Below are 20,860 nucleotides of genomic sequence, written 5' to 3' on the forward strand. Positions count from 1 at the left end.
CTAGGATGCTGCCGTGCTCGTTTCATAAAAGCACCATAAATGCAGGTCTCAACGCTCGGGGTAGATGTGCGATTCATGTCCATATCTGCTTGAAGTCTTGGATGGAGATAAGCTCGAGGTCCACTAGGGGCCTTCCGGTGCTTCCTGGTAAGCAGGCTTCGCGGAGATGGGCTCGTATCCTCTCATGAGCTGAACGAAAAAGGCTTCATCTGCAGGGCTGTGGTGACCAAAGGTGTTGATACGAACCATCTTATTCACTTTCAAGAGACACTAAAGCAAAATACTCCCTGTGAGAGGTTGCTCTCGACCGATGGAGATCAGAGAAGCCATTTCAAGTTCGTTCTCTTTGTTGACTGTCTTTAGGACACAACTCGCAAGCCTAGTTTAAGCTTCATCAACCCACCCCCCAGATAAGAGCTTTGTTAGCAAGGCAGATAAATAGAAGCATTGTAAAGGGCTTCACCATGTAATCCTCCGCCACATCGTTCGCAATTGAGGGCGACAGCTGCGCGAGCAGGACGAGCGGGATGAGGCGTTGTAGCGGGGATGATGCGGGAGCCGGGAAGGTGGACGGAGTACAGTAGACGAGCGGGTCCAATGGGCGGGGTCGCTGGGGGGGGACAGGGTGGGGCGGACGGAGGGGAGCGCCTGGCGCTTGCGGAGCCGTAGTACAGTATCCATGGCAGTCAGTGCCGCTGTTACAGTATGAAAGGCGATTTTCTAGTGAGGTGGTTTGGACCGGGGATATAATATCTATAATTTTAAGCAATTCAGAGCAGCGATGACTCAAGTACTTTCAGCAGCAGAGAGTTGTTAACGCAACGAGGAGGGCAAATCTGGATGTGACAGGTTGTTGTTGCCGGGCATTTGACCGAAGGGGTGGTGGGAGTAACAAGTTAAGGCTAAGCTTCAGGCTCTAAATGCTCGCGTCAGCACTACTCCCTAGGTCAACATGTGAGGCATTTTCGTTTAAGCCCCCAAGGTAGTAGCATGGAAATTCATAAAGGCATTGTTGGAGTCATTTTCTAGCTTTACTGGAAGACAAACACTTAGCCACCATGTCCACCAGCGCAACCACCACCACCACCACCACCATCAAACCCGCCTGGTACCAACCCAGCGTCACCACCATCGACCCCGCCGCGCAGTCCCTACTGGAGGAGTACAGCGGGCTCGCCCCTGAAGAGGTCCTTCCCCATGTCTTAGCCCTGGTATGTACTAGCACCCCCGCTCCTCCTCCTTCTCTCACAGACCATCCACTAAAACAAACCGCCAGAGAGACGAAGCCTTCGACATCTTCCCCTACCCATGCATCGGCCAGATGCGGTTCCTGAGCTGGCACCTCGGGCGCCTCCCGTTCTACGAGAAAGTGCTCGCCCATCTCCGCGCGTCGCCGGCCAACGGCTTCCTTGATGCGGGGTGCTGCGTCGGCCAGGAGATGCGGCATCTGGTGCACCGCGCCTCCATCCCGGCGGCGCAGCTGTACGGCTTCGACTTAGAACCGGGGTTCTTCGAGCTGGGCTATAAGCTCTTTCGGGACAATGCGGAGACGTTCCCGGCGACGTTCGTGAGCGGGGACCTGGGCGTGGAGGACGAGGACTGGGCGAGAGGACAAATCGTGGCCGCGGTGCGGGGCAAGGTTGACGTCGTCTGGGCCGGCTCGCTGCTGCATTTCTGGGACTACGAGGGCCAGGTTCGCGGCGTGCAGCGCTTGATCGGACTGACCAGAGACAAACCGGGGACCGTGGTCTGCGGGCGGCAGATGGGGAGTACGGTCGCGGGCATGTACGAGCTGACTGGCTTGATGGATCGCACGATGCACTACCGGCATGATGTGGGCAGCTTACAGGACTTGTGGCGCGAGGTCGAAGCAAGAACAGGGTCGAAATGGGAGGTACAGGCTGGGTTGGAGGTCGGGGAGACGACGGTCAAGATGCGCAATATGAGCTTTGTGGATGATAATGCGAGGGTGATTTGGTGGTGTGCGACGAGGGTGCAGTGAGTCGTGCTCAGAGAAAGGATATGAGAGAGATATGAGTATGGACAGGTGTCAAAGTCTCCGTCTGCATGATGCCTGTGTAGGAACTTCCCGCTCTTTTAGGGTTTCAGCATTGAGAAGCATTTCGATCTGTGTGTGATCCAGCGACGCCTGACCTTGCAGCTGCTTCTTCAATTCGTTCTGGAAGATGGCGTCTCCTATGCTTTGCATTACCGCGCTACCAAGTCATTGTGTGAAAAGAACAGTAGTTATCCCGACCGGGACCTATTGAGGTCTGTCCTTCAATGCAGATTGAACTGTAAGTAAAGGCATCTGAGCCGCGAATCTACATCCCAGGCCTTTAAAAAATCTTATAACCGACCCACGATGCAGACGTTGATGATACAGTGAAACTTGGGTAGATCTCGTTCGCAATGCAGAGAAAGGCAGAGTCGATGGAGAACCACGGATTATGGTACTTGACCTGTTTGGCTAACTCAATCCAGCGTCAGTGGGAATCTTCGTAACAATGGAGGGTATAAATCGAGCGCATCCGGCCAAATCAAGTGGTTTTCGAAGGGACCCGTGATGGATCCCCGAGTTTCGAGGCGGATGGAAGAACAGAGGCAATGACACCACAGCCACTGCTCCCGCTGGCAGTTCATTAGAAAAGGCACCATCTTCAAGTATATTCAGCCAGGGCACCTCCAATAGTTAGGGTGACAACAGTCCCAAGGGCACAAAGAGAGCTTGCCAGCCCAGTGAACAGTGGACGCTGCTGAGAGGTCGTTATCAATGCAATAACTGACAGACAACCGGATACCACCCCGAGCCTCCAGCACCAGCAACAGCTCTACTAAGTATGAACAATTTCGAACTGTTCGCCAGGCCTCCAATCAGAGATCCCAGAAGAAAACATATCGTAAAACACGAGGTACGTCCACCGCAGTGACAATAAATGAAGAGAGCTTGCCACCGATAGGCTGAAGGGTGCACATCGTGAGCGGTTATGTAGCTGCCCATACCAGCCGATATCAGCCGTGGCATGAAACTGAGTCGATATTGAAGGAATGGCCTTCAAGAGGTGTCTTTTAGTCCCACAGAAGATTGAACAACAGAAGCAAGAACATTTCACTGAACTCACAGTGAGGTATCGTGCCCAGCCATCTAGTGCTTTGAAGGTGTCAGTGTAGTCAGTCATAGCCCAGCTCTCTCCGTCCATCATGAAACCTTTCCCCATCCACATGAATGACATCCTCGAGAACCTGGCGTCCAGAAGGAAGGGTATCTTCATGAGGAGTGTCCAATGTGACACAGACGCGGCCATGTGCTGCGATGACGAGAGACTGTAGGTTCCCGGCTAGCAGTGGTGTGGCAGCTGAACGTGGCAGAAATCGGGACGACTGTTAGTGTTTTGTTCTCGTTGGGGATTCTCGGATGGGGAGATGAACTACTAGTAAGGAGATATTCGAGAATCTAGCTACTTATCTGGCAATCTGTATGGTTATATTCTTGATTATGTACCTCAGCACGTTCTGATTTCGAGAATCTGCACTTGACATCCCACTGTTCATCTGAAAACTGGAAAGGTCTCTGCTAAAGAAGACGCCATGCACCCACCTTGCCCTGCAATCCGCCATCTCTCGCATTCCTTGCAATCCAAAGCTGGCGTTTCCCAACCGGTAAGTGATCCAGAGCCTGCGTGATCCTCACGGTACTTTCTTCCGGCGCAGTATAAATGGTCTTGCCGGAAATATGATCCATTCTCATCCCCCTTCAGGAAAATACTTCTGCATCTCCCGCATCGCAGCTATAGGCTGGCGCAGCTTGCTGCTATCATGGTATAGGCATAGCGTACGGGATTCGTCACTGGAGTGAGGACTGGGAAACAGCTCGCGATCTTCTCAACTTAACGAATGGTACCTACAGCCTAGACTATAAGAATCAATCTTCATTGTCTGATGCGGCTGCAGATAATATGCCTGCGGATAAGACAGTGTCAGTAAAGAAGAGTATGCAACAGTGACAATAAGTTCATGAAGTGTGTGGTTCCTACGGCTGAGACAATATGGTCAAGTGGGAGGAGGCACCCACCCGGTCAGCAACGATCCTTGTTAGGGCATACAACAGAGGTGCGTGCTCCGTTAAAGAAATGTGAGTGTCCCAAAGTACACACAGATCGCTCGGGTGCTGGCCATGGGAGGCGCACAGAACAGTTCAGTTTAGAATACTGCAGTGTGTACTTCGTAGTAGGTAGCATGTACGATCTTTTAAATGATACTTCCTTTTGGACCATACTTTATCTTCGGTCTATGACCACAGCCACTCCTCGGCTAAATAGTCGGGCAATGATGCTCCGGGCACATGTGCCAGTTCGACCTCTCTACTCATGCACTACCCACTGCAATCGAAACGATAAACCCAAGGATAATGCACAAAAATTCATCTTATCTATTCATTTCTATCCAAACACGCCTCCCTGGTCTTCTTTCGACTGTACAAAAACAAGTCAACAACGCCTTTTCTTTTATAAAAATTACGTAGCCGTCACGGCTCCGAGCAGCCACCCATCCGCTCCCGTTGTTCTTTGTCTTATCTTGCGTTTGTCTTGCCATACTGACAAGAGCCATTTAAGAGACTGATGCCCCAGCGCCCAGGCAGCCCTGTTCGCCTGCGCGGGCTTTTTGCTTGGAGAAGCAGGACACCATCCTCCCAAATGATATCCCACTGGACGGGGCCCGTTCAATGCGCCTCTGTCAAGCCTTAGCAAGTGCACACCATCCCAGACCTGAGTTGAAAGAACGATTCTTCGTTTGACTCCATATAGTGGCGCAGATTGGCGGGACAACAGGCTAAAGGTGATGAGGCTTCCTTTGCAGTGGCGTGTTATCTCGGCTAAAGGAAGTGGGAAGAGGAAATTGCTCATCCCAAAAAATTACAAGGGTCTGGCAGAAAGGTCACGCGCGTCAGTAAACGGGTCATGCGCAATTTCAGAAGCACAACACTCACCCCAAAAAGTCCTCTTTAATTGTACCAATGGCGTTGATCGCCGCCACGTCGGGCTTCACACCCAGAATCTTGAGCCGCAGGCTCGTTCCCTTCTCAATGACCTGGTCTGCATGATCCGTGTACTGAGGCGGTACCGTGTTGGGCTCCCATTTGATATCCGAGGGGATGTTCTTTATCCAGTTCGTTAGCGCTCAGCTTTCTTACGTCGCATTTCCCCCACGTCCCAGCTGTGGTGTGTATGTACCTTACGCGCGATGAACACGGACAGCGGGCCCGCCAAGGTGAAAATCCCGGTAGGCTTGACGGATGTGACAATCGCATCGACCTGCAAGTTAGCGCCATGGTTAGCATCCAAAAATAGATCTGTGCAAACGAATTCTGCGCAGCGTACAGTCTCGCCTCGGAAGGGCTTCCATATGATCGCACGGTACTTGATCGTGTACTCTGCCTGTCCACTACCGGGCAGCACGCGCCCCTCGCCGATGTCGACCATGTCCATTACGCAGATGACAAAGTGATCGCCCGTACACCGGCCTTCTTCCTCCTCATTTAACCGGGTGATCAGGTATTCCCGCATGTTGGGGCCGAAGAAGGACGGGTGCAAGGTGATGACCTTGATTTCCTCCTTGAGGAAGAACATCTTGATTGGGTTGGATTCTGCTGTCTTCCCAACGAGAGCGCGCGGTGGCCGGAAGTCGTGATGTCGATCGACGTGAAGGACTAGCTATGGGTTGCGGATAGATCTTATCCGGCGCAACTGCGAGCGTTGGAGTCACGTAGGTCGTGTAGATGAGACTGAGATGCTTCGCAGGGGAGTCGTGAAGCGAGCGTGATCGTGATGCTGAATTCGTACCGAGCAAATGCAATTGAAGCTCAATGTGGGGGGATATCAACAACTCGTGAGGGTCGCGTACAGCGCGGTACAAATCGCAAGATCACAAAGAACAATGCAGCAAGGGAATCAGAACGACAAGTGACCCCAGTCTGAAAGAAAAGACAGCCCACGGGAACGTTGAGCGCAAACCGGAATGATTTGACGTCGTCGTCAATTGAGCGACAATCACTGTCTGGATCCGCGGGCAGCTCGATTGAGTCACATGACATGCGTGGGTGGAGGGTCTGCCCGGTTACCGTACGGATACACCATATATACTCCTGGGGTGCTCGATTAGTGGGTAATTTACTCCGGTGTTGACGGAATTTCGGTACTTTGGAGGTACGATCATAAGACGAGGCCGAAGGGTAAGTTCAACAAGATCCTCGGCCCTTCTGAACTCCTCTCTGTACAACGAATGACGTTTGCACAAGCAATAAACGGTGCCGCATAAAATGTCTTATCCTTCCACCTGATCAGGCAACACATTATTGTGGGGAAGCAAATAGTAGCAGTCTTTGTTCAGTCTGGATATCGATCTTCTTCATTCCTCGCCCTCACCTTGACTGACAATACTGTGTACTTCTGCGTCTCTGGTGTGTCCACCATGGCTCTGAACCTTGAAAAGCAGCTGCTCTTTGTGAGGCCCTTCTTCCGGCACCCGCCGCCCTTTTGAGAAGAGAGAACTCGGTCGCTAACCCACGCAAACAAACTTCCAGTATGGCGCTTATCACAACAATCCTGTACGTCCACTTTTCTTTCCTATACCGTCGCGAAACTTATTTTCTTGGTTGTCAGGTAAACGTTGCGATCCACCTAACATGCGTGCCGATACTTCTGTTTACGGGCATTGCCCTGGTATGACTCTCATTCCCGAGCAAGCCAGCAATATATATTTCCTGACACCATGCTATTCGCCAGGCGTCCAACACGCCAACGCTCATTGCCACGCCTGCGGCTTTGCAGATTGAGAACCTCCCGCTCAACCTTGGAACAATTGCGGCAATCGTATACTCGACCTTCTATATCCTTTTGGAGCCTGTAGCCGGTGCTTTAGTGACGCCGCTGATCCTCGGAGGTGCAGCCGGCGCAAATCACCTTCTGGGTACCTACGGCGCGAGCGCGAACTACTGGTTTGCTGGAATCCACGTGGTTTCCTGGCTGGCGCAATTTGTCGGCCATGGTGCCTTCGAGAAACGGGCCCCGGCGCTGCTGGATAACCTTGTGCAGGCGCTGCTGCTCGCTCCGCTGTTTGTTTGGATGGAGATTCTCTTCTCTTGCGGGTATCGTCCAGAACTGAACAAGAGGTATCATGAGAGTGTGAACAAGGAAATCGCCGCGTTCAAGGCCCAGAAGAATCAGGCGAAGAAATGATCGGGGCGCGACTTAATGCTCCTTCACCGATTGGCGTTGGAGTTCGGTAGTAATCAGCTTTTAGAGCGACGATGGCGCTTGCGCTTTAGGATCAGCAACTTGTCTACAAGGAGGTAAGAGGTTTCGGGAGCAGAAAGGCGGAATTTGGAGAATGCATCGTTGTTTTCAGAGCGTGAACTGGTTTAGTGGTTGGGATTGCGTTGCAGATATTCTCCAGTTAATACTCATATTATACTATGGATCTCGTCTGGACTTGTCGCTTCCAAGTGCTCCGTAGGAACTCTGTCCTAAAGTGGAGCATGATGTAAGTTACTGCAATCGGAAGGGGATTGGAGGAAATGACAGGGTAGAAGCGGCAATGGTCGGGTGGGCATCCAAGGAACGTTGAGCGACTCCAGTCAAGTCAAGGGTACAAAGAAAGGCGCGGAAGCCATGATGGAGCACGAAGAAAGTCGGTGCAGAGTAGAAAAGAGTGAAAAAGTAGGTGTGAAATGCGACATCTCATCCGGACGTCCGTGACCGCCTGGGACAGTGTATGGAGACGGCCGGGGATGGGGGAAAGAATTCCCACCGGGACAACCGGTCAAACAAAAGCAAGGCAAGAAGATTTATTTGGTTTGCTGGCAGCGGCAGCAACACTGGCTGGCATTCAGTAGTTACGACTACTCGGTAGGTGCTCCGTACGTACACTGGTACAGTACCAGCAAGGCCCTGCTGCAGTGCGGGCTGCGACGAAAATACAACTGACTAAGCCAACCAACCAGCAGTAACTTAGTTATCCGCAGATCCGAGAGCAACACAGAGAAATTGAAATACCGTGGAAATGAAAATTGGAAACGGACAGGTGGCCCGGGTGAGCCTAGCAACCAAGCAACCAGCCACGGCTGGCTGAGTATGTTTCGACCATGATTTTTTTTTGAGAGAGATGTATGTAAAAAGTAGTCTTACAGAAACCACAATTACTTAGACAAAACCAAAAACAAAAAATAATTGTAACCTCCAAATCAGATAGTAGATCGTTCATACCATAAATACATCCAACCCGGCGTTTTCGTTTTCTTGGGGACGGGTGGGTTGTCCCGTGAGCGCACTAGGGCGGCTTCGGAGGTTGCTGAGGCTCGGCAAACTAGGATTAGTGCCAGTTCTGAGAATCCCTCCCAACCCCGACGACAAAGCTCTCCTCTCCTCCATCCACAATCCTTTCTCCTCTTCTTCCCTTCCCCCCCCCTCCCCCCAATTACATCTCTCCTTCAGAGAAATCATCCTCCCACACCTCTGAACCCTTTTCACAATGTTCAGGAACGCTTTGCGGCAGTCTAGCCGCACCGTTGCGGCTGCCTCTGCCACTGGCAGAATCGCTTCCGTGAGTCCTATCCCTTGTCATCTCGACTTCGTCCATTCAATTCGACCTACTATATCGGGGAAGTCATCTCAATGACACTTTCAATCGCCTCTCTACCCATCGCAATACATCTCATCAGCTTTTGACGCGTTTTGACTACGTGGTTGTGGTGTTGACAAATTTTGCCTACGTCTTCCAGGTTCGCGCCGCTGTTCCCGGTCCCATCTCTGGTGCCTCCAAGCAGATCCGCTCCTACGCTGCTGAGGCCAAGGCCTCTCCCACTGAGGTCTCTTCCATCCTTGAGCAGAGAATTCGTGGTGTTCAGGAGGAGGCTGGTCTTGCCGAGACTGGACGTGTCCTTTCCGTCGGGTACGTGACGAAATCCCTGCCGTGAAAATTTTGGACGCGCCTTCCACATCATCAAATCCATCGAAGAAACATCCAAAAATCATCGAGAATTCGGCCGTCAACGCTTCTATCATGGAAAGATCATCGAACTAACATGAATACGACAATAGTGACGGTATTGCCCGTGTCCATGGCATGACTAACGTCCAGGCTGAGGAGCTGGTCGAGTACGTACCCACTCAATCCACGACTAATTGATATTTGAGATCACTAACAGTCTCCCAGGTTCGCCTCTGGTGTCAAGGGTATGTGCATGAACCTCGAAGCCGGCCAGGTCGGTGTTGTGCTTTTCGGTTCCGACCGTCTCGTCAGGGAGGGTGAGACTGTCAAGCGTACCGGAGAGATTGTATGTTGCCATTGTACCCCGACTTCAAGCCATTCGACCTCGAGCTTAGAACTAATCCTGTCCACAGGTTGATGTTCCCGTTGGTCCTGAGATGCTCGGCCGTGTCGTCGACGCTCTCGGTAACCCCATCGATGGCAAGGGTCCCATCAACACCAAGGCCAAGAGCCGTGCTCAGCTTAAGGCCCCTGGTATTCTGCCCCGTCACTCCGTCAACCAGCCCGTCCAGACTGGTCTTAAGTGTGTCGACTCCATGGTCCCCATCGGCCGTGGTCAGCGTGAGTTGATCATCGGTGACCGTCAGACCGGTAAGACCGCTGTCGCTCTCGATGCCATCCTCAACCAGAAGCGTTGGAACAACACCTCCAGCGATGAGAGCAAGAAGCTGTACTGTATCTACGTTGCCGTCGGTCAGAAGCGTTCCACCGTCGCTCAGCTCGTCAAGACCCTTGAGGAGAACGACTCCATGAAGTACTCCATCATCGTCGCTGCCACTGCCTCCGAGGCTGCTCCCCTCCAGTACCTCGCTCCCTTCACTGGTTGCGCCATGGGTGAGTGGTTCCGTGACAACGGCCGCCACGCCGTCATCATCTACGACGATCTCTCCAAGCAGGCCGTCGCCTACCGTCAGATGTCCCTCCTGCTCCGTCGTCCCCCTGGTCGTGAGGCCTACCCCGGTGACGTTTTCTACCTCCACTCTCGTCTCCTCGAGCGTGCTGCCAAGATGAACGACAAGCACGGTGGTGGTTCCCTCACTGCCCTCCCCGTCATTGAGACCCAGGGTGGTGATGTGTCTGCCTACATTCCCACCAACGTCATTTCCATCACTGACGGCCAGATCTTCTTGGAGGCTGAGCTGTTCTACAAGGGTATCCGCCCTGCCATTAACGTCGGTCTGTCCGTCTCCCGTGTCGGTTCCGCTGCCCAGGTCAAGGCCATGAAGCAGGTCGCCGGTTCCCTGAAGCTGTTCTTGGCTCAGTACCGTGAGGTTGCTGCCTTCGCCCAGTTCGGTTCCGATCTCGATGCCTCCACCAAGCAGACCCTCAACCGTGGTGAGCGTCTCACCGAGCTTCTTAAGCAGAAGCAGTACTCCCCCATGTCCGTTCCCGACATGGTTCCCCTGATCTTCGCTGGTGTCAACGGTTACCTTGACTCCATCCCCGTCGCCAAGATCCTCACCTGGGAGTCCGACTTCCTTGCTCACCTCAAGAGCAACCACCCCGAGATCCAGGAGACCATCGAGAAGGAGGGCCAGGTCAGCAAGGACCTCGAGGCTCAGCTCCGTGAGGTCATTGTCAACTTCAACAAGTCCTTCAACGCATAGGTGAGCAATTGGCCTCTGGGTGATTAGTCCACCGTGTACTGTTTTTATCCTGACTCTATCTGTATAGACAAGATAGCTTGTACAATTTGAGACCACTGTTTTGTTTTGCTGTTAAAACCCGGAGCTTCGGATCGGCCGAGCACTTGGCTGGATGTAACTGCATCTCCCCTGATGGCTTTTTACCCATCTGATCTTCTGTAGCTACAACGCAAGGTAAAACGGTGGGACGAAGGCAAAAAGATACGATTAATATCCTGTACGTTTAGATCTTTTCGCGCGACAAATGAATGAGGTAGTGGGAAAAGAATCACCGGGCACGGATCCGGAATGGTCCAGCTGGTCTTCGCCCATGATCCCACCATTGTCTACATATATGCAGCCTAAATATGATTTCCTTTGTTCATTAACAGGGGTTTGCCTGTGATCTCTGGTGGGGACTGTAGTTGGAGCCCCGAAACTCCGATCTTGTCACTAATCCGGGGTAACCAGGGGACGCACATAGAGGCGAGATCGAATTCGACATGATGATATATGGGGTGGCCGCATGGGAGAAAAGGGCCGGGCACGCCAATGCTGTGTATTGCCCCGGTTTCTTACTTAGCATGTCCGCGTAGTATTTTATGTGGTAAGAGTTCGGGACTAGATTTTCTCCACCAAGTTAGCTCAAGTGTCTGCACTAAATCATCATTGCTGAGGCTAATTGCAAGTCGATAGAATAGTGCACTGACTGGTCCTGCCCGCGACTGGCGCCGATGAGCGGCCGAATGCGGGCATGCTTTTTTATCGATAAGCGAGCGGTTTTGCCGTCCCAAATTTTCTTCCATACCCCTCCAACCATAGCCCACTCCAACCTTTAAAGCTATCAGTTTGTTTGATTGTTTAGACGATTTCTCTACCGTCGCACCGATGGCTTCTGCTACAGACTCGGCTCCGTCTTCCTGCAAGGTCATGCTTTCCAAGCATGTTGCCAATAACCTGCTTGAGGAAGTTCAGGAGGGCGTGAAGATGCTGGAGAAGCCGCCTCACCTGGTCGGATTCCTCGCGAACAACGACCCGGCGGCTCTGATGTATGCCCAGATGACGGAGAAGACTTGCACGGAAAAGTGAGCATTCTTTCCCACTTCCTCTTCATTGGTATCATACCTCTGTGTGTGCCTCTGTTTCTCTCCGGCGCATCACCAATGACTCCCCACCTGCGATTTCGGAGGCCGAAGCGGCAGTAACAATCCGGGTTCCCTATGAGTCACGTCGTAGCTAACGTAGTCTTTTTGTCTCTATTGTATAGTGGCTTCCGTTACTCCCTCCGTGAAGTTGCCCGGGACGATCTCGAGCAGGCCATCCTCAATGCCAACGTCGATCCGGACGTCGACGGCATCATCGTATATTACCCCATCTTCAACAACCGCCAGGATCAGTACCTGCAGCAGATTGTCGACGTATCCAAAGATGTAGAGGGTCTCACCCACCGGTACATCTTCAACATGTACCAGAACATCCGTTTCCTGGACCCAGAAACGAAGCGTCAGAAGTGCATCCTCCCCTGCACTCCCTTGGCCATCATCAAGATTCTCGAGTACCTGAACATTTACAACACGATATTGCCTTACGGCAACCGCCTCTTCGGCCACACTGTCTGCGTGGTGAACCGCAGCGAGGTTGTGGGACGCCCGCTTGCCGCTCTGTTGGCCAACGACGGTGCTTGCGTTTACAGTGTCGACGTCAACGGCATCCAAAAGTTCACCCGTGGGGAGGGTCTGAAGAAGGGCAGACACGAGGTTGTGGAACTCGAGGGAAAGACCCTGAAGGATGTCGTTCCCCTCTGTGACGTGGTTATCTCCGGTGTCCCTGGTGAGAAGTACAAGTTCGACACCAGCCTTCTCAGAGAGGGAGCTGTGTGCCTCAACTTCTCCAGCGAGAAGGTATGTTCCGTGGGAGCTACTTTGCATGCGAAGATATATCTGACATTCGTTTGCGCACAGAATTTCGGACCCGAGGTGAAGGAGAAGGCCTCCATCTTTGTTCCCTCCACTGGAAAGGTGACGATCGTTGTCTTGCTCAGAAACTTGTTGGTAAGTAGGACATCCGTCTATCTTCGACGGCTTGATGAAGAAACCTGCCAACTAACTATCACACACAGAGACTCATCCAGAACAAGAGATTGGATGATGTCAAACCCGCCCAGGCCACTGAGCGTCCGGGCACTCTGGAAGCTGCCTCGTGAAGCCCTCACTGGCGAGACCACTTTTCTTATGTCTAAAAATCTAGCACGGAAAGACGATATAGCGAAGTTAGCCATAGATATTCTACACTTTTCCTTCGGTTCCTGGGCTCGACGAATTTTCATGTAAACCATGCTGTGAATACGACTATGCTCTGACTGATTATCAAGCATTTGTGGAATAAAAAGTTTTGACAAACCTTAGCGCTCCGAAGATTGTACTTTGAATGCACGCCAAGGGAGAGTGATCTGGAGCCTTGGCCACAGCCAAGCTCTAGTTGAGGAATTCCATTCGAGACAGCAGGTGACATCTACCCAGATATGATCCGGGACTTTTACGCTATCTTGACATGCAATGGACCTCTGAAAAAAAAAAAGCTCGTATAAACACATACTCTGTTTTCAACGTTTTACTTCCCCTTCTTTGCCCCCTCAACCTGATCCGTCTCCTCAACGGCGACAAGACTGGCAACACCGCCAGTTTTCTTCTCGATCTCATTTGCCGCGAGCCGCAGGACCTCAATCTCGTTAGCCAGCCAGTCCCGGAGCGGCTGGATGTGGAAAGTCCCATCCTCTGCAAACCACTTCGTGAAGGACGTCTCGATCTCCTTCTCCTGAATCACCTTGCCTGCGGGGGACGTGTACTGGACCTTGAGCTTGTAGAGAGGGGAATGCTTCTTGACGGAGGAGCGGATCACAATCTGAACACCGAACACATTAGCGCCGACATACAATACAAATACAAATCATCTGAGCTGTCACAGTCCATCCCGTGATATGTACCCAGGAAAAAGGGGACAGGGAGCTACGACATACCGTTTCACCCGACTTGCGCTTCCCTCGGAACACTTCGCCCGCCTCGACGGCCCAGATCCAGTATGTGAGCAGGGAGTTGAGAAGGAAGTACGATGCGACGGCCGCCAGGATCCACGGCGACCGCGTCGCCTCCCATTTCAGCATGCGGTCCGCGTAGAAGGTGAAGCCCGCGATGGCGACGGCCGAGTAGCCCAGCAGCAGGCGGACGTTGATCTTGGTGTTGTCTTGGCTGAATCTATAGGGTTGCGGGAGGGTGGTGAGGTGGGGTGCGAGGGCGTCGTCGGTGGTGGATTTGAGGTCTGGTGAGCAGGGAGATGTTAGGGATGATTTGCAGTACTGGTGGTTGCTTTGCTATACAGGTTGCTGTTATGGAGGGGTTTTATATGACTGTGAGGTACGAACCATTGCTTGAGTAAACAGGCACCTTGGGTACCTCTGCGGACGACATTTTGGGAGTTATTCTGGTCTCGATGGGTATGGTAGCGATTATATAAGAGTCAACAAGTATTCAGAAAATGGATAGTGGTTTGAAAGGCACTGTAGATCGCCAGAAAAAAAAAAGTATCCAAGTGAAGAGGTGCCGCCGGTCTCATTGTCGGAGGAGTTGCGGCGAGCTGTCCCTTTCGCGAAGCTAAAGCGGCATGCGGCATGCGCCAAGGCAGCAAGGCCGCCTCCCCGTCCTCACCCCATCGAACCTCGCGGGGAGCTAAGCTGAGTCCTCTTCTGCTTCTGGTCCGGATTGAGCGACCAACGTTCATCAACCTACACCCCTGGTATTCTTCGAAATGGCATTGCAGGGGGTCGAGCAGACGATCCTTCGGGATCCTGCTCTTTTGTATGTCTCTGAACGGATTCTGATCCGCACGTCGAAGCTGACCTGAGACCCGATTATAGCTATTGGATCGTGTTTCCTATTACTATTGTCATGGTACGCCCCTGCTGATCTCCAAAACTCAAGCCCATTGTGATTCCGCTCATGACTCGCTAACTCACGAGAACAGATTCTCACTGGTATCCTCCGCCATTACGCCACCGTCCTCATGAACAACCCCCCGAAGCCCGCCGCGACGCTGGCCGAGTCCCGTGAACGCCTGGGCCTGATCCGCGGCGTCAACTTTCGAAACAACGCCTACGTGCTCAGCCCGGACTCGTTTGAGATGCGGCGCAAATACCTCATTGACGCGTACCACGAGGGGGCTTTCCTCAAGGATCCGGAGAACCGCGGCCAGCCGCCGGCGAACCCGATGACGGACCCGGCGGGCATGGAGGCGATGATGGGCATGATGAAGGGAAACATGATGATGATGATCCCGCAAACGCTGATTATGAGCTGGATTAATGCTTTTTTCTCGGGGTTTGTTATCTGTAGGTCTTTTCTGTCGGGGTTGCAGGTTGTGCGAATGTGGGTGTGGACCTCGAGTGGCTGACACACGGATTAGTGAAATTGCCGTTCCCTCTTACCATCCGGTTCAAGTCGATGCTGCAGTCCGGTGTCATGACCCGCGATCTGGATGTGAGATGGGTGTCGAGTCTTTCGTGGTATTTCCTGAATCTGTTTGGTCTGCAGTCTGTGTTTGGGTTTATTTTGGGTAGCGATAATGGTGAGTTCCGCCTGGAAGTCTGCATCGTGGGTGTTTTATACTGATTTCTGGGAACATGTAAAGCGGCCAATCATATGGCGTCACAGATGGCCGGGATGAACCCTGCTGCTGGCATGAACCCCTTCCAGCCGGGCCAGGACCCCGACAAGATGTATCAGAATGAGGCAGAGAATCTCGCCGTCATGGAGCACTTCTGCATTTTGGACGGTATTGAGGAGCGGATCTTGCAAAACTATGGCGGCCAGTGAGGCCTGTCGAGTTAGTTTTCGATTGGCGAGTAGACTTCTTTGCTCTTTGGTGTTATAGTTCTCGATATGTAGGCTTGGATGTAGATGTGCTGCAGGTTATAAAAAATCTTATTTCCAGGCGGGATGATTGCACTGGTTCTGAATCTCAATGTGCGCAAATAAGAGTTGATCATAATATATATTCGTGGCTCATCACTTCAAAAACATTTCATCGGCCCGCATAATATATACTACACCCGCCATAGTACCCTACGTACAATCCTAACGATAGTTGATCACCCCATTTAGCACCCAAACCTCACCGTTCGACACTTTCTCCGCAATACTATCCACCTCCACATCTCCCGGCTGAATCTATCAATGGAGTTAGTAGCTTCACTCACCACAGAAACAAACCCCAACACCAGGTGAGAAACATACCCGAATCTTATCCCCAGCCCTCGACCACGTCAACTTATCCCCCAACAGCGTCTCGGCCTCCTCTCCCTCGCGCCACGGACTTGTCGCGACCACATGCGCCTTGACGAACCGCTCCAGATTCCGGGAGGCGCGGTCCTGCCCGTCCTTCCCCTCATACGCTTGAGCCTCGCCGAACCGCGCGATATCATCCGGGTTCTCCCACGGCTTGCGCGGCAGGTCCTGGATGGCGCCGTTGCGCGGCGCCAGCACGGTCACATTGTGCGCTGCGTCGCCGAGGCGCGCGTCAACGGACTCGAATTGCCGCGTGAGCGAGGCGAAGATGTTCACGCCGCGGGTCTTGGGCAGCACGTCTGCGAGGCTGACCCCGTCGTCGTTGCGAGGCGGGCTGTTGTTCTCTTCTTCAGGCGGAAGGACGGCATTGGTTGCGGGATTGCTGCCCATTGCTGCCCTTACTGCTGCTGCTTCTGCTTGGATGGACTGTTGAGTGGTGAGCAGCCAGTTGCTGGGGTTGAGGCTGTCGCTTAGACGGCGCAGATGAGGTTTATCGATTAGTGGGCCGGGGAGGCGTTTGCGGAACTGCAGGGTCCAGGTTGCTGAGGCTGAGGGGATGAGTGCTGTTACGATGAGGAAGAGGATTAAAAGGTTTAGGGTTACTCTGAGGACAATGCCTTGCATATTTGATGATAATGGATGTGATGAGCGTCGTTATAACTAGATATATAGTTCGATTACTCTATAGTTGCGGGGGTGGAAAAACCCATGACGCAACGGGATGCGTCGCTGCCATCCACCCCACGTGATTCTCTAACTTATCGATAAGGGCATGAGCCACAAAACACTCCAGCCCAGGCGTCATGCTTTCCGGTCGCGGAGAAAGGCAAGAAAGATAGAGCGGGGATATCTCCGGAGACTGGATTTTGTGCATTGACACTACAATTGCACTACCTATTCTTTGCGCAAATTCATCACCCGCCACGCAATCCAGCATGTCGGCACTGCAGACTTTTATGCTGGTTGTGGACCACGATAAGCAGGAAGCCCAGCAGATCGCTGAACGTGTCGCTCAAGGTGGGGTTTTTGAATGCTCTGCTACTCTTCCTATGCGCTTTGGGGATTGATCCTTTGCATGGCTGCTTGCTAATACCTCAGTCAATCAACAGACGTCGAGAGTAAGAAGACGACCCTCATTGAGGTGGTTCAGTCGCTAGTGGAATATGTCAACGATGAAGACCCAATCCTCCGCGGCAAAGCTGTGTCCTTTCTTACCGCGGTCATCAAGGAGCTTCCCCCCAAATTCCTCACGAGGCAACAAATTCAAGTTTTAACGACCTTTTTTTGTGATCGGGCTCAGGATGGGGGTGCGGTTGCTGGGTTGGAAACGCTGCAGAAGTTGGATCGGTTCAACAAGCCTCTGGCGGAGGAGGTTGCTCGGGCGTAAGTGCTGGTTCTCTTTGCGGTGGTATATTTGAGGAAGTGCAATCGAGGTGTTTGGTGGAGCAAGATGCGGTGCTTGTATGGAGCGCTGACTTGTGCAGGATCTTTGAACAATTTCAGGACTTGCAGTCTCGTTCCCAGTCTCAACGGTTCCAGGTTTATCAGTTGCTGAACGAATTGATGCTGAATTACCGGTCTGGTGCGTTTGATACCCAATCTGTATGGCGGAGCTGTCGGAAAGAGCCATACTGACCTGCCCAGCGCTTCATGATATGGGCGATGAGTCTCTGGTTGGAATTGTGGACCTGGTCACGGGCGAGAAGGACCCCCGCAACTTGATGTTGGTATTTTCGATACTCAAGGTGGTGATGGTGGAATGGGACATCTCCACCCATGCGGAGGTAAGTGCTGTTGGAATTTGGGAATGCTCTCGCTAATTCCGGTAGCTCCTGTTCGACGCAGTCTACAATTACTTCCCTATCACTTTCAGACCCCCGCCGAACGACCCGTACGGCATCACGGCCCAAGATCTGAAGGACCGCCTGCAGGACTGCATTTCGTCGAATAGTCTCTTTGCGCCACACGCTATCCCGTCCTTGCTGGATAAGCTTGATTCGACGTCCCCGAATGTCAAGGTATGCTGTATAACTAGACTGGATTGACTCAGGCTGACTTGTGGACAGCGGGACGCTCTTAATGCTTTGATTGCCTGTATCGAGTCCTATGACCCCAACACTGTATCCCGCTACTCCATCACGATATGGGAGACTTTGAAGTTCGAGATCCTCAACGCCCAGGAAGAGTTCCTCTCCGAACTCTCCCTTAAGGTGCTGCAGGGCATCACCAAGCGTCTGTCGGAGGGAATCACGCAGATTTCCGATCAGTTGCCTCTTGCCCAGTACTTGCGCCCTATCACCAAGGAATGCAACGAGCAACTGCGGGAGCCGCAACAAAAACAGGCCAAGCCTGCTCAACAAATCCTCAGTTCTGTATCGTCTGCTTCAGCACCTGCATTCACCCTGATCGTCCAGACGGTCGTTGCACCCCTCTTGACCATTTACCAAGAGGCTGACGGCATTGCCAAGCAACGAGCTCTTCTGGACACGCTCGGGGTTCTCTTTGACTCGTCGATCAAGGTGTTTGGGGAATGGGCCTCGCGCGATTCTGAGCTCACTTTCGAAAATCCGCTCCTTGAATTCAAGGACCAATTCTCTGAGATTTTCGGCCAGGCCTTGATGGGTGCCATCAAGGAGGAGGTCTCATTCCGTACCTCTGCGCTCAAAGGACTCTTGCGTTTGTCCGTCCTACGCGACTACTTCCAGGACAACGAAATCGGCTTGTTTGTGCAATACCTCGATGAGATCCTGCTAAAGGAGGAGTCTGTCGGCCGAGATGACATCAAGAAAGAGGCAATCACTGCTCTGACGGAGATCTCAAAACACAAGCCTCGGTTGATTCTAGACATCACGTTCCCTGCGTTTGTGGCCACGCTCCCCGACTCGATTGAAGAAGCGGACAAGGGGTACATGAAGACTCTCGATGTGCTTGCGAAGATCAGTGTGGAGAAGGACATTTTCGAGACTCTGGTTCGAAGACTGCTCAGCAAACTGAACGTTCTGCTGCAGCGCGAGCATTCCGGCTCCGTGGAGTACCCCCGAGCGATCCTCCTGACTATCCTCTTCGTCATGAACCAGAGAAAAATGGAGGAAGACCCCAATTTGGAGTTCTATTATGACAAGATCGTGGTCAGTTTGTGCCGCAGCGCCGCAGCGGGCTCTACTTCCCCTGCCCCGAACAACATTCTCAGCGATGCCACCGTTCTGGACGTCCTAGGGCGATTATGCAACCTCATCGTGCGAGCTCTGCCCAGGAGCAAGCAGGATGAGATCGCTCAGAACGTCTACACACTGTTCACCTCGACCGAGGAGTTCCAACCAGTGCCATTTGCCCCGTCGCCCAACGCCAGCCAGAAGCGTACGATGATTCTATCGACCGCCATCCTTGCTGCGTTGCCCGCCGACGTTCCCAACCTGCCCTACGCCACCAATCCCAACATGTCCGCGCTCCTCGCCGACATGGCCAACCGCGCGACTGGCGAGACGGAGCCAGCGACGCAGTACGCCTTTCTCCGACATCTGGCATTACTGGCCAACAAATTCCTACCCAAGTCCGACCTGGCGCTGGCGTCCGACCTCTTCTACGCCCTCCTGCCACCGGGGAGCGAAACCAGCAGAGTCAACCCGGGCACGATCCACACCCTCTTCTGGCTGTCAAAGGGCTTGGTCCTGCGCCTAGCCCCGACCACGACGCAGCACCTTACCTCCCTCCTCGCGCTGGTGTCGTCTGTGGACGAAGAAACCAGCCTCACGGCGGCGCGCAGCTTCTCCATCCTCCTCCGCCACGACGAGATCCTCTCCGCGACCAACGGGGCCAACATCCGCCTTTTGTGTAGACAACGTGTCTTCACAACTCTGACGCCTCAGATCTCCTCTCGCATCCGCGAAGTCAATCTCAGTTCCTCCTCTGCAGCGGCAGCCGAACCGCAGCCCCAAACCCAACACATCAAACCCGCCCACCTGACCGCGCTAAGCGGCATCCTCTCGACCATCCCTCCCCCGCTCGTCCTCCCGGAACTGCCCACCCTCCTCCCGCTCCTCCTCCAGACCCTCGACCTCTCCACCGCCGCCTCCACCCCAGTCCGCCTCGCCACCCTCTCCACCCTGGCCGTCATCATCCGCGACAACGGTGTCGCCGTCATCGACCAATGCGGCCACGTCCAAAGCCTTGTCACGCGCCTCTTGTCCACCGCCGAGTATTCGCCCGCCAACCACCACCCGAAACTCCGCGTCGACGCCCTCAACTGCCTCTACCTGCTCGCTCAGACCCCTGGCAGCAGCAGCAGCGGCGGCGCCGAGTCCGCCGCACCGGCCATCGCGCGGACAGGGCGTCTCTCCCCACTCCTACCTGTGAAGAACCAAGTGGTGCGCGCCCTGCGGGCCATCCTGGACGATCCGAAGCGCGAGGTGCGTAAGGCGGCGGTGGATGCGCGGGCCGCGTGGTTGCGGGGTGTGGATGATGCGGGTGACGAGGAGGATTAAAAAAATGGGGGTGGGGTTCCCCCGCCTCGGTTGCAGTTGTTGTTGTTGGTGTCTAGGAAGATTCTAGCTAGAGAAAAAAAAATATATATATATTTATTTCCTATCTTTTTCCGCATGTTCCTGGTTCCAAGTTGATGGGGGGTAGTAGATGGGGCTGTATTTCCGGTCGTGACCTGATGGGTGCGTCATATTCGATGTGTTTTCTGGTTCCTACTAGGGTTGTATAACAAGCAAATGAGGCCGTCAGACCAGATGTTGACGCTCCACCCTATCCAGTCTTCATTCTGTGTCGTATGTTCAACTTCATCTTGTCATAGTCCCAGTTGAGAAGGCAGGCAGGCAGGCAGCAGGCAGGCAGGCAAAAACAGCGCAT

The 20,860-nt window shown here is 53.1% G+C and overlaps 11 protein-coding genes across 11 annotated transcripts; 6 read left to right on the forward strand and 5 right to left on the reverse strand.

Moving 5' to 3' along the window:
- Positions 1-962: 962 nt before the first annotated feature.
- On the forward strand, positions 963-2,296 carry BP01DRAFT_328182 (uncharacterized protein). The gene is made up of 2 exons (XM_025572934.1): positions 963-1,211; positions 1,277-2,296. The coding sequence occupies exons 1-2, from the start codon at positions 1,059-1,061 to the stop codon at positions 2,000-2,002; spliced, it is 879 nt and encodes a 292-aa protein (XP_025427180.1). The 5' UTR covers positions 963-1,058; the 3' UTR covers positions 2,003-2,296.
- A 1,206-nt stretch (positions 2,297-3,502) lies between these two features.
- BP01DRAFT_360612 (uncharacterized protein) lies at positions 3,503-4,143 on the reverse strand. Its single transcript, XM_025575953.1, has 2 exons — positions 4,073-4,143; positions 3,503-3,960 (listed from the first exon to the last, which is right to left on the reverse strand). The coding sequence occupies exon 2, from the start codon at positions 3,740-3,742 to the stop codon at positions 3,575-3,577; it is 168 nt and encodes a 55-aa protein (XP_025427181.1). The 5' UTR covers positions 3,743-3,960; positions 4,073-4,143; the 3' UTR covers positions 3,503-3,574.
- A 276-nt stretch (positions 4,144-4,419) lies between these two features.
- Positions 4,420-6,076, reverse strand: BP01DRAFT_360613 (DNA-directed RNA polymerase II subunit RPB7). Its single transcript, XM_025575954.1, has 4 exons — positions 5,379-6,076; positions 5,232-5,312; positions 4,988-5,157; positions 4,420-4,923 (listed from the first exon to the last, which is right to left on the reverse strand). The coding sequence occupies exons 1-4, from the start codon at positions 5,625-5,627 to the stop codon at positions 4,914-4,916; spliced, it is 510 nt and encodes a 169-aa protein (XP_025427182.1). The 5' UTR covers positions 5,628-6,076; the 3' UTR covers positions 4,420-4,913.
- A 384-nt stretch (positions 6,077-6,460) lies between these two features.
- Positions 6,461-7,235, forward strand: BP01DRAFT_418872 (2-hydroxy-palmitic acid dioxygenase MPO1; the record flags this gene model as incomplete). The annotated part of the gene is made up of 4 exons (XM_025579363.1): positions 6,461-6,501; positions 6,581-6,604; positions 6,660-6,719; positions 6,783-7,235. Exons 1-4 carry the CDS (start codon positions 6,469-6,471, stop codon positions 7,233-7,235), a joined length of 570 nt encoding a protein of 189 aa, XP_025427183.1. The 5' UTR covers positions 6,461-6,468.
- A 1,225-nt stretch (positions 7,236-8,460) lies between these two features.
- BP01DRAFT_360615 (F1F0 ATP synthase subunit alpha) lies at positions 8,461-11,033 on the forward strand. Its single transcript, XM_025575955.1, has 6 exons — positions 8,461-8,598; positions 8,777-8,946; positions 9,096-9,152; positions 9,211-9,331; positions 9,399-10,652; positions 10,720-11,033. The coding sequence occupies exons 1-5, from the start codon at positions 8,527-8,529 to the stop codon at positions 10,650-10,652; spliced, it is 1,674 nt and encodes a 557-aa protein (XP_025427184.1). The 5' UTR covers positions 8,461-8,526; the 3' UTR covers positions 10,720-11,033.
- Positions 11,034-11,461: 428 nt separating this feature from the next.
- On the forward strand, positions 11,462-13,066 carry BP01DRAFT_349606 (methylenetetrahydrofolate dehydrogenase (NAD(+))). Its single transcript, XM_025573759.1, has 4 exons — positions 11,462-11,755; positions 11,938-12,571; positions 12,632-12,721; positions 12,790-13,066. Exons 1-4 carry the CDS (start codon positions 11,559-11,561, stop codon positions 12,871-12,873), a joined length of 1,005 nt encoding a protein of 334 aa, XP_025427185.1. The 5' UTR covers positions 11,462-11,558; the 3' UTR covers positions 12,874-13,066.
- A 76-nt stretch (positions 13,067-13,142) lies between these two features.
- Positions 13,143-14,270, reverse strand: BP01DRAFT_426525 (signal peptidase complex subunit 2). Its single transcript, XM_025579799.1, has 3 exons — positions 14,089-14,270; positions 13,687-13,985; positions 13,143-13,571 (listed from the first exon to the last, which is right to left on the reverse strand). Exons 1-3 carry the CDS (start codon positions 14,132-14,134, stop codon positions 13,281-13,283), a joined length of 636 nt encoding a protein of 211 aa, XP_025427186.1. The 5' UTR covers positions 14,135-14,270; the 3' UTR covers positions 13,143-13,280.
- On the reverse strand, positions 14,141-14,656 carry BP01DRAFT_182520 (uncharacterized protein). Its single transcript, XM_025570878.1, has one exon. The coding sequence runs from the start codon at positions 14,442-14,444 to the stop codon at positions 14,184-14,186; it is 261 nt and encodes an 86-aa protein (XP_025427187.1). The 5' UTR covers positions 14,445-14,656; the 3' UTR covers positions 14,141-14,183.
- Positions 14,424-15,700, forward strand: BP01DRAFT_360622 (ER membrane complex subunit EMC3). The gene is made up of 5 exons (XM_025575956.1): positions 14,424-14,521; positions 14,581-14,614; positions 14,688-15,051; positions 15,126-15,287; positions 15,351-15,700. The coding sequence occupies exons 1-5, from the start codon at positions 14,472-14,474 to the stop codon at positions 15,533-15,535; spliced, it is 795 nt and encodes a 264-aa protein (XP_025427188.1). The 5' UTR covers positions 14,424-14,471; the 3' UTR covers positions 15,536-15,700.
- Positions 15,701-15,796: 96 nt separating this feature from the next.
- Positions 15,797-16,396, reverse strand: BP01DRAFT_306324 (uncharacterized protein; the record flags this gene model as incomplete). The annotated part of the gene is made up of 2 exons (XM_025572231.1): positions 15,797-15,889; positions 15,956-16,396. 2 exons carry the CDS (start codon positions 16,394-16,396, stop codon positions 15,797-15,799), a joined length of 534 nt encoding a protein of 177 aa, XP_025427189.1.
- A 429-nt stretch (positions 16,397-16,825) lies between these two features.
- BP01DRAFT_328209 (MET18/MMS19 family protein) lies at positions 16,826-20,535 on the forward strand. Its single transcript, XM_025572935.1, has 6 exons — positions 16,826-17,023; positions 17,116-17,389; positions 17,491-17,588; positions 17,651-17,790; positions 17,836-18,024; positions 18,073-20,535. The coding sequence occupies exons 1-6, from the start codon at positions 16,942-16,944 to the stop codon at positions 20,485-20,487; spliced, it is 3,198 nt and encodes a 1,065-aa protein (XP_025427190.1). The 5' UTR covers positions 16,826-16,941; the 3' UTR covers positions 20,488-20,535.
- Positions 20,536-20,860: the final 325 nt, after the last annotated feature.

Source organism: Aspergillus saccharolyticus (assembly GCF_003184585.1).
Source record: "Aspergillus saccharolyticus JOP 1030-1 unplaced genomic scaffold BP01scaffold_50, whole genome shotgun sequence".
In the NCBI taxonomy this organism is placed as follows: domain Eukaryota; kingdom Fungi; phylum Ascomycota; class Eurotiomycetes; order Eurotiales; family Aspergillaceae; genus Aspergillus; species Aspergillus saccharolyticus.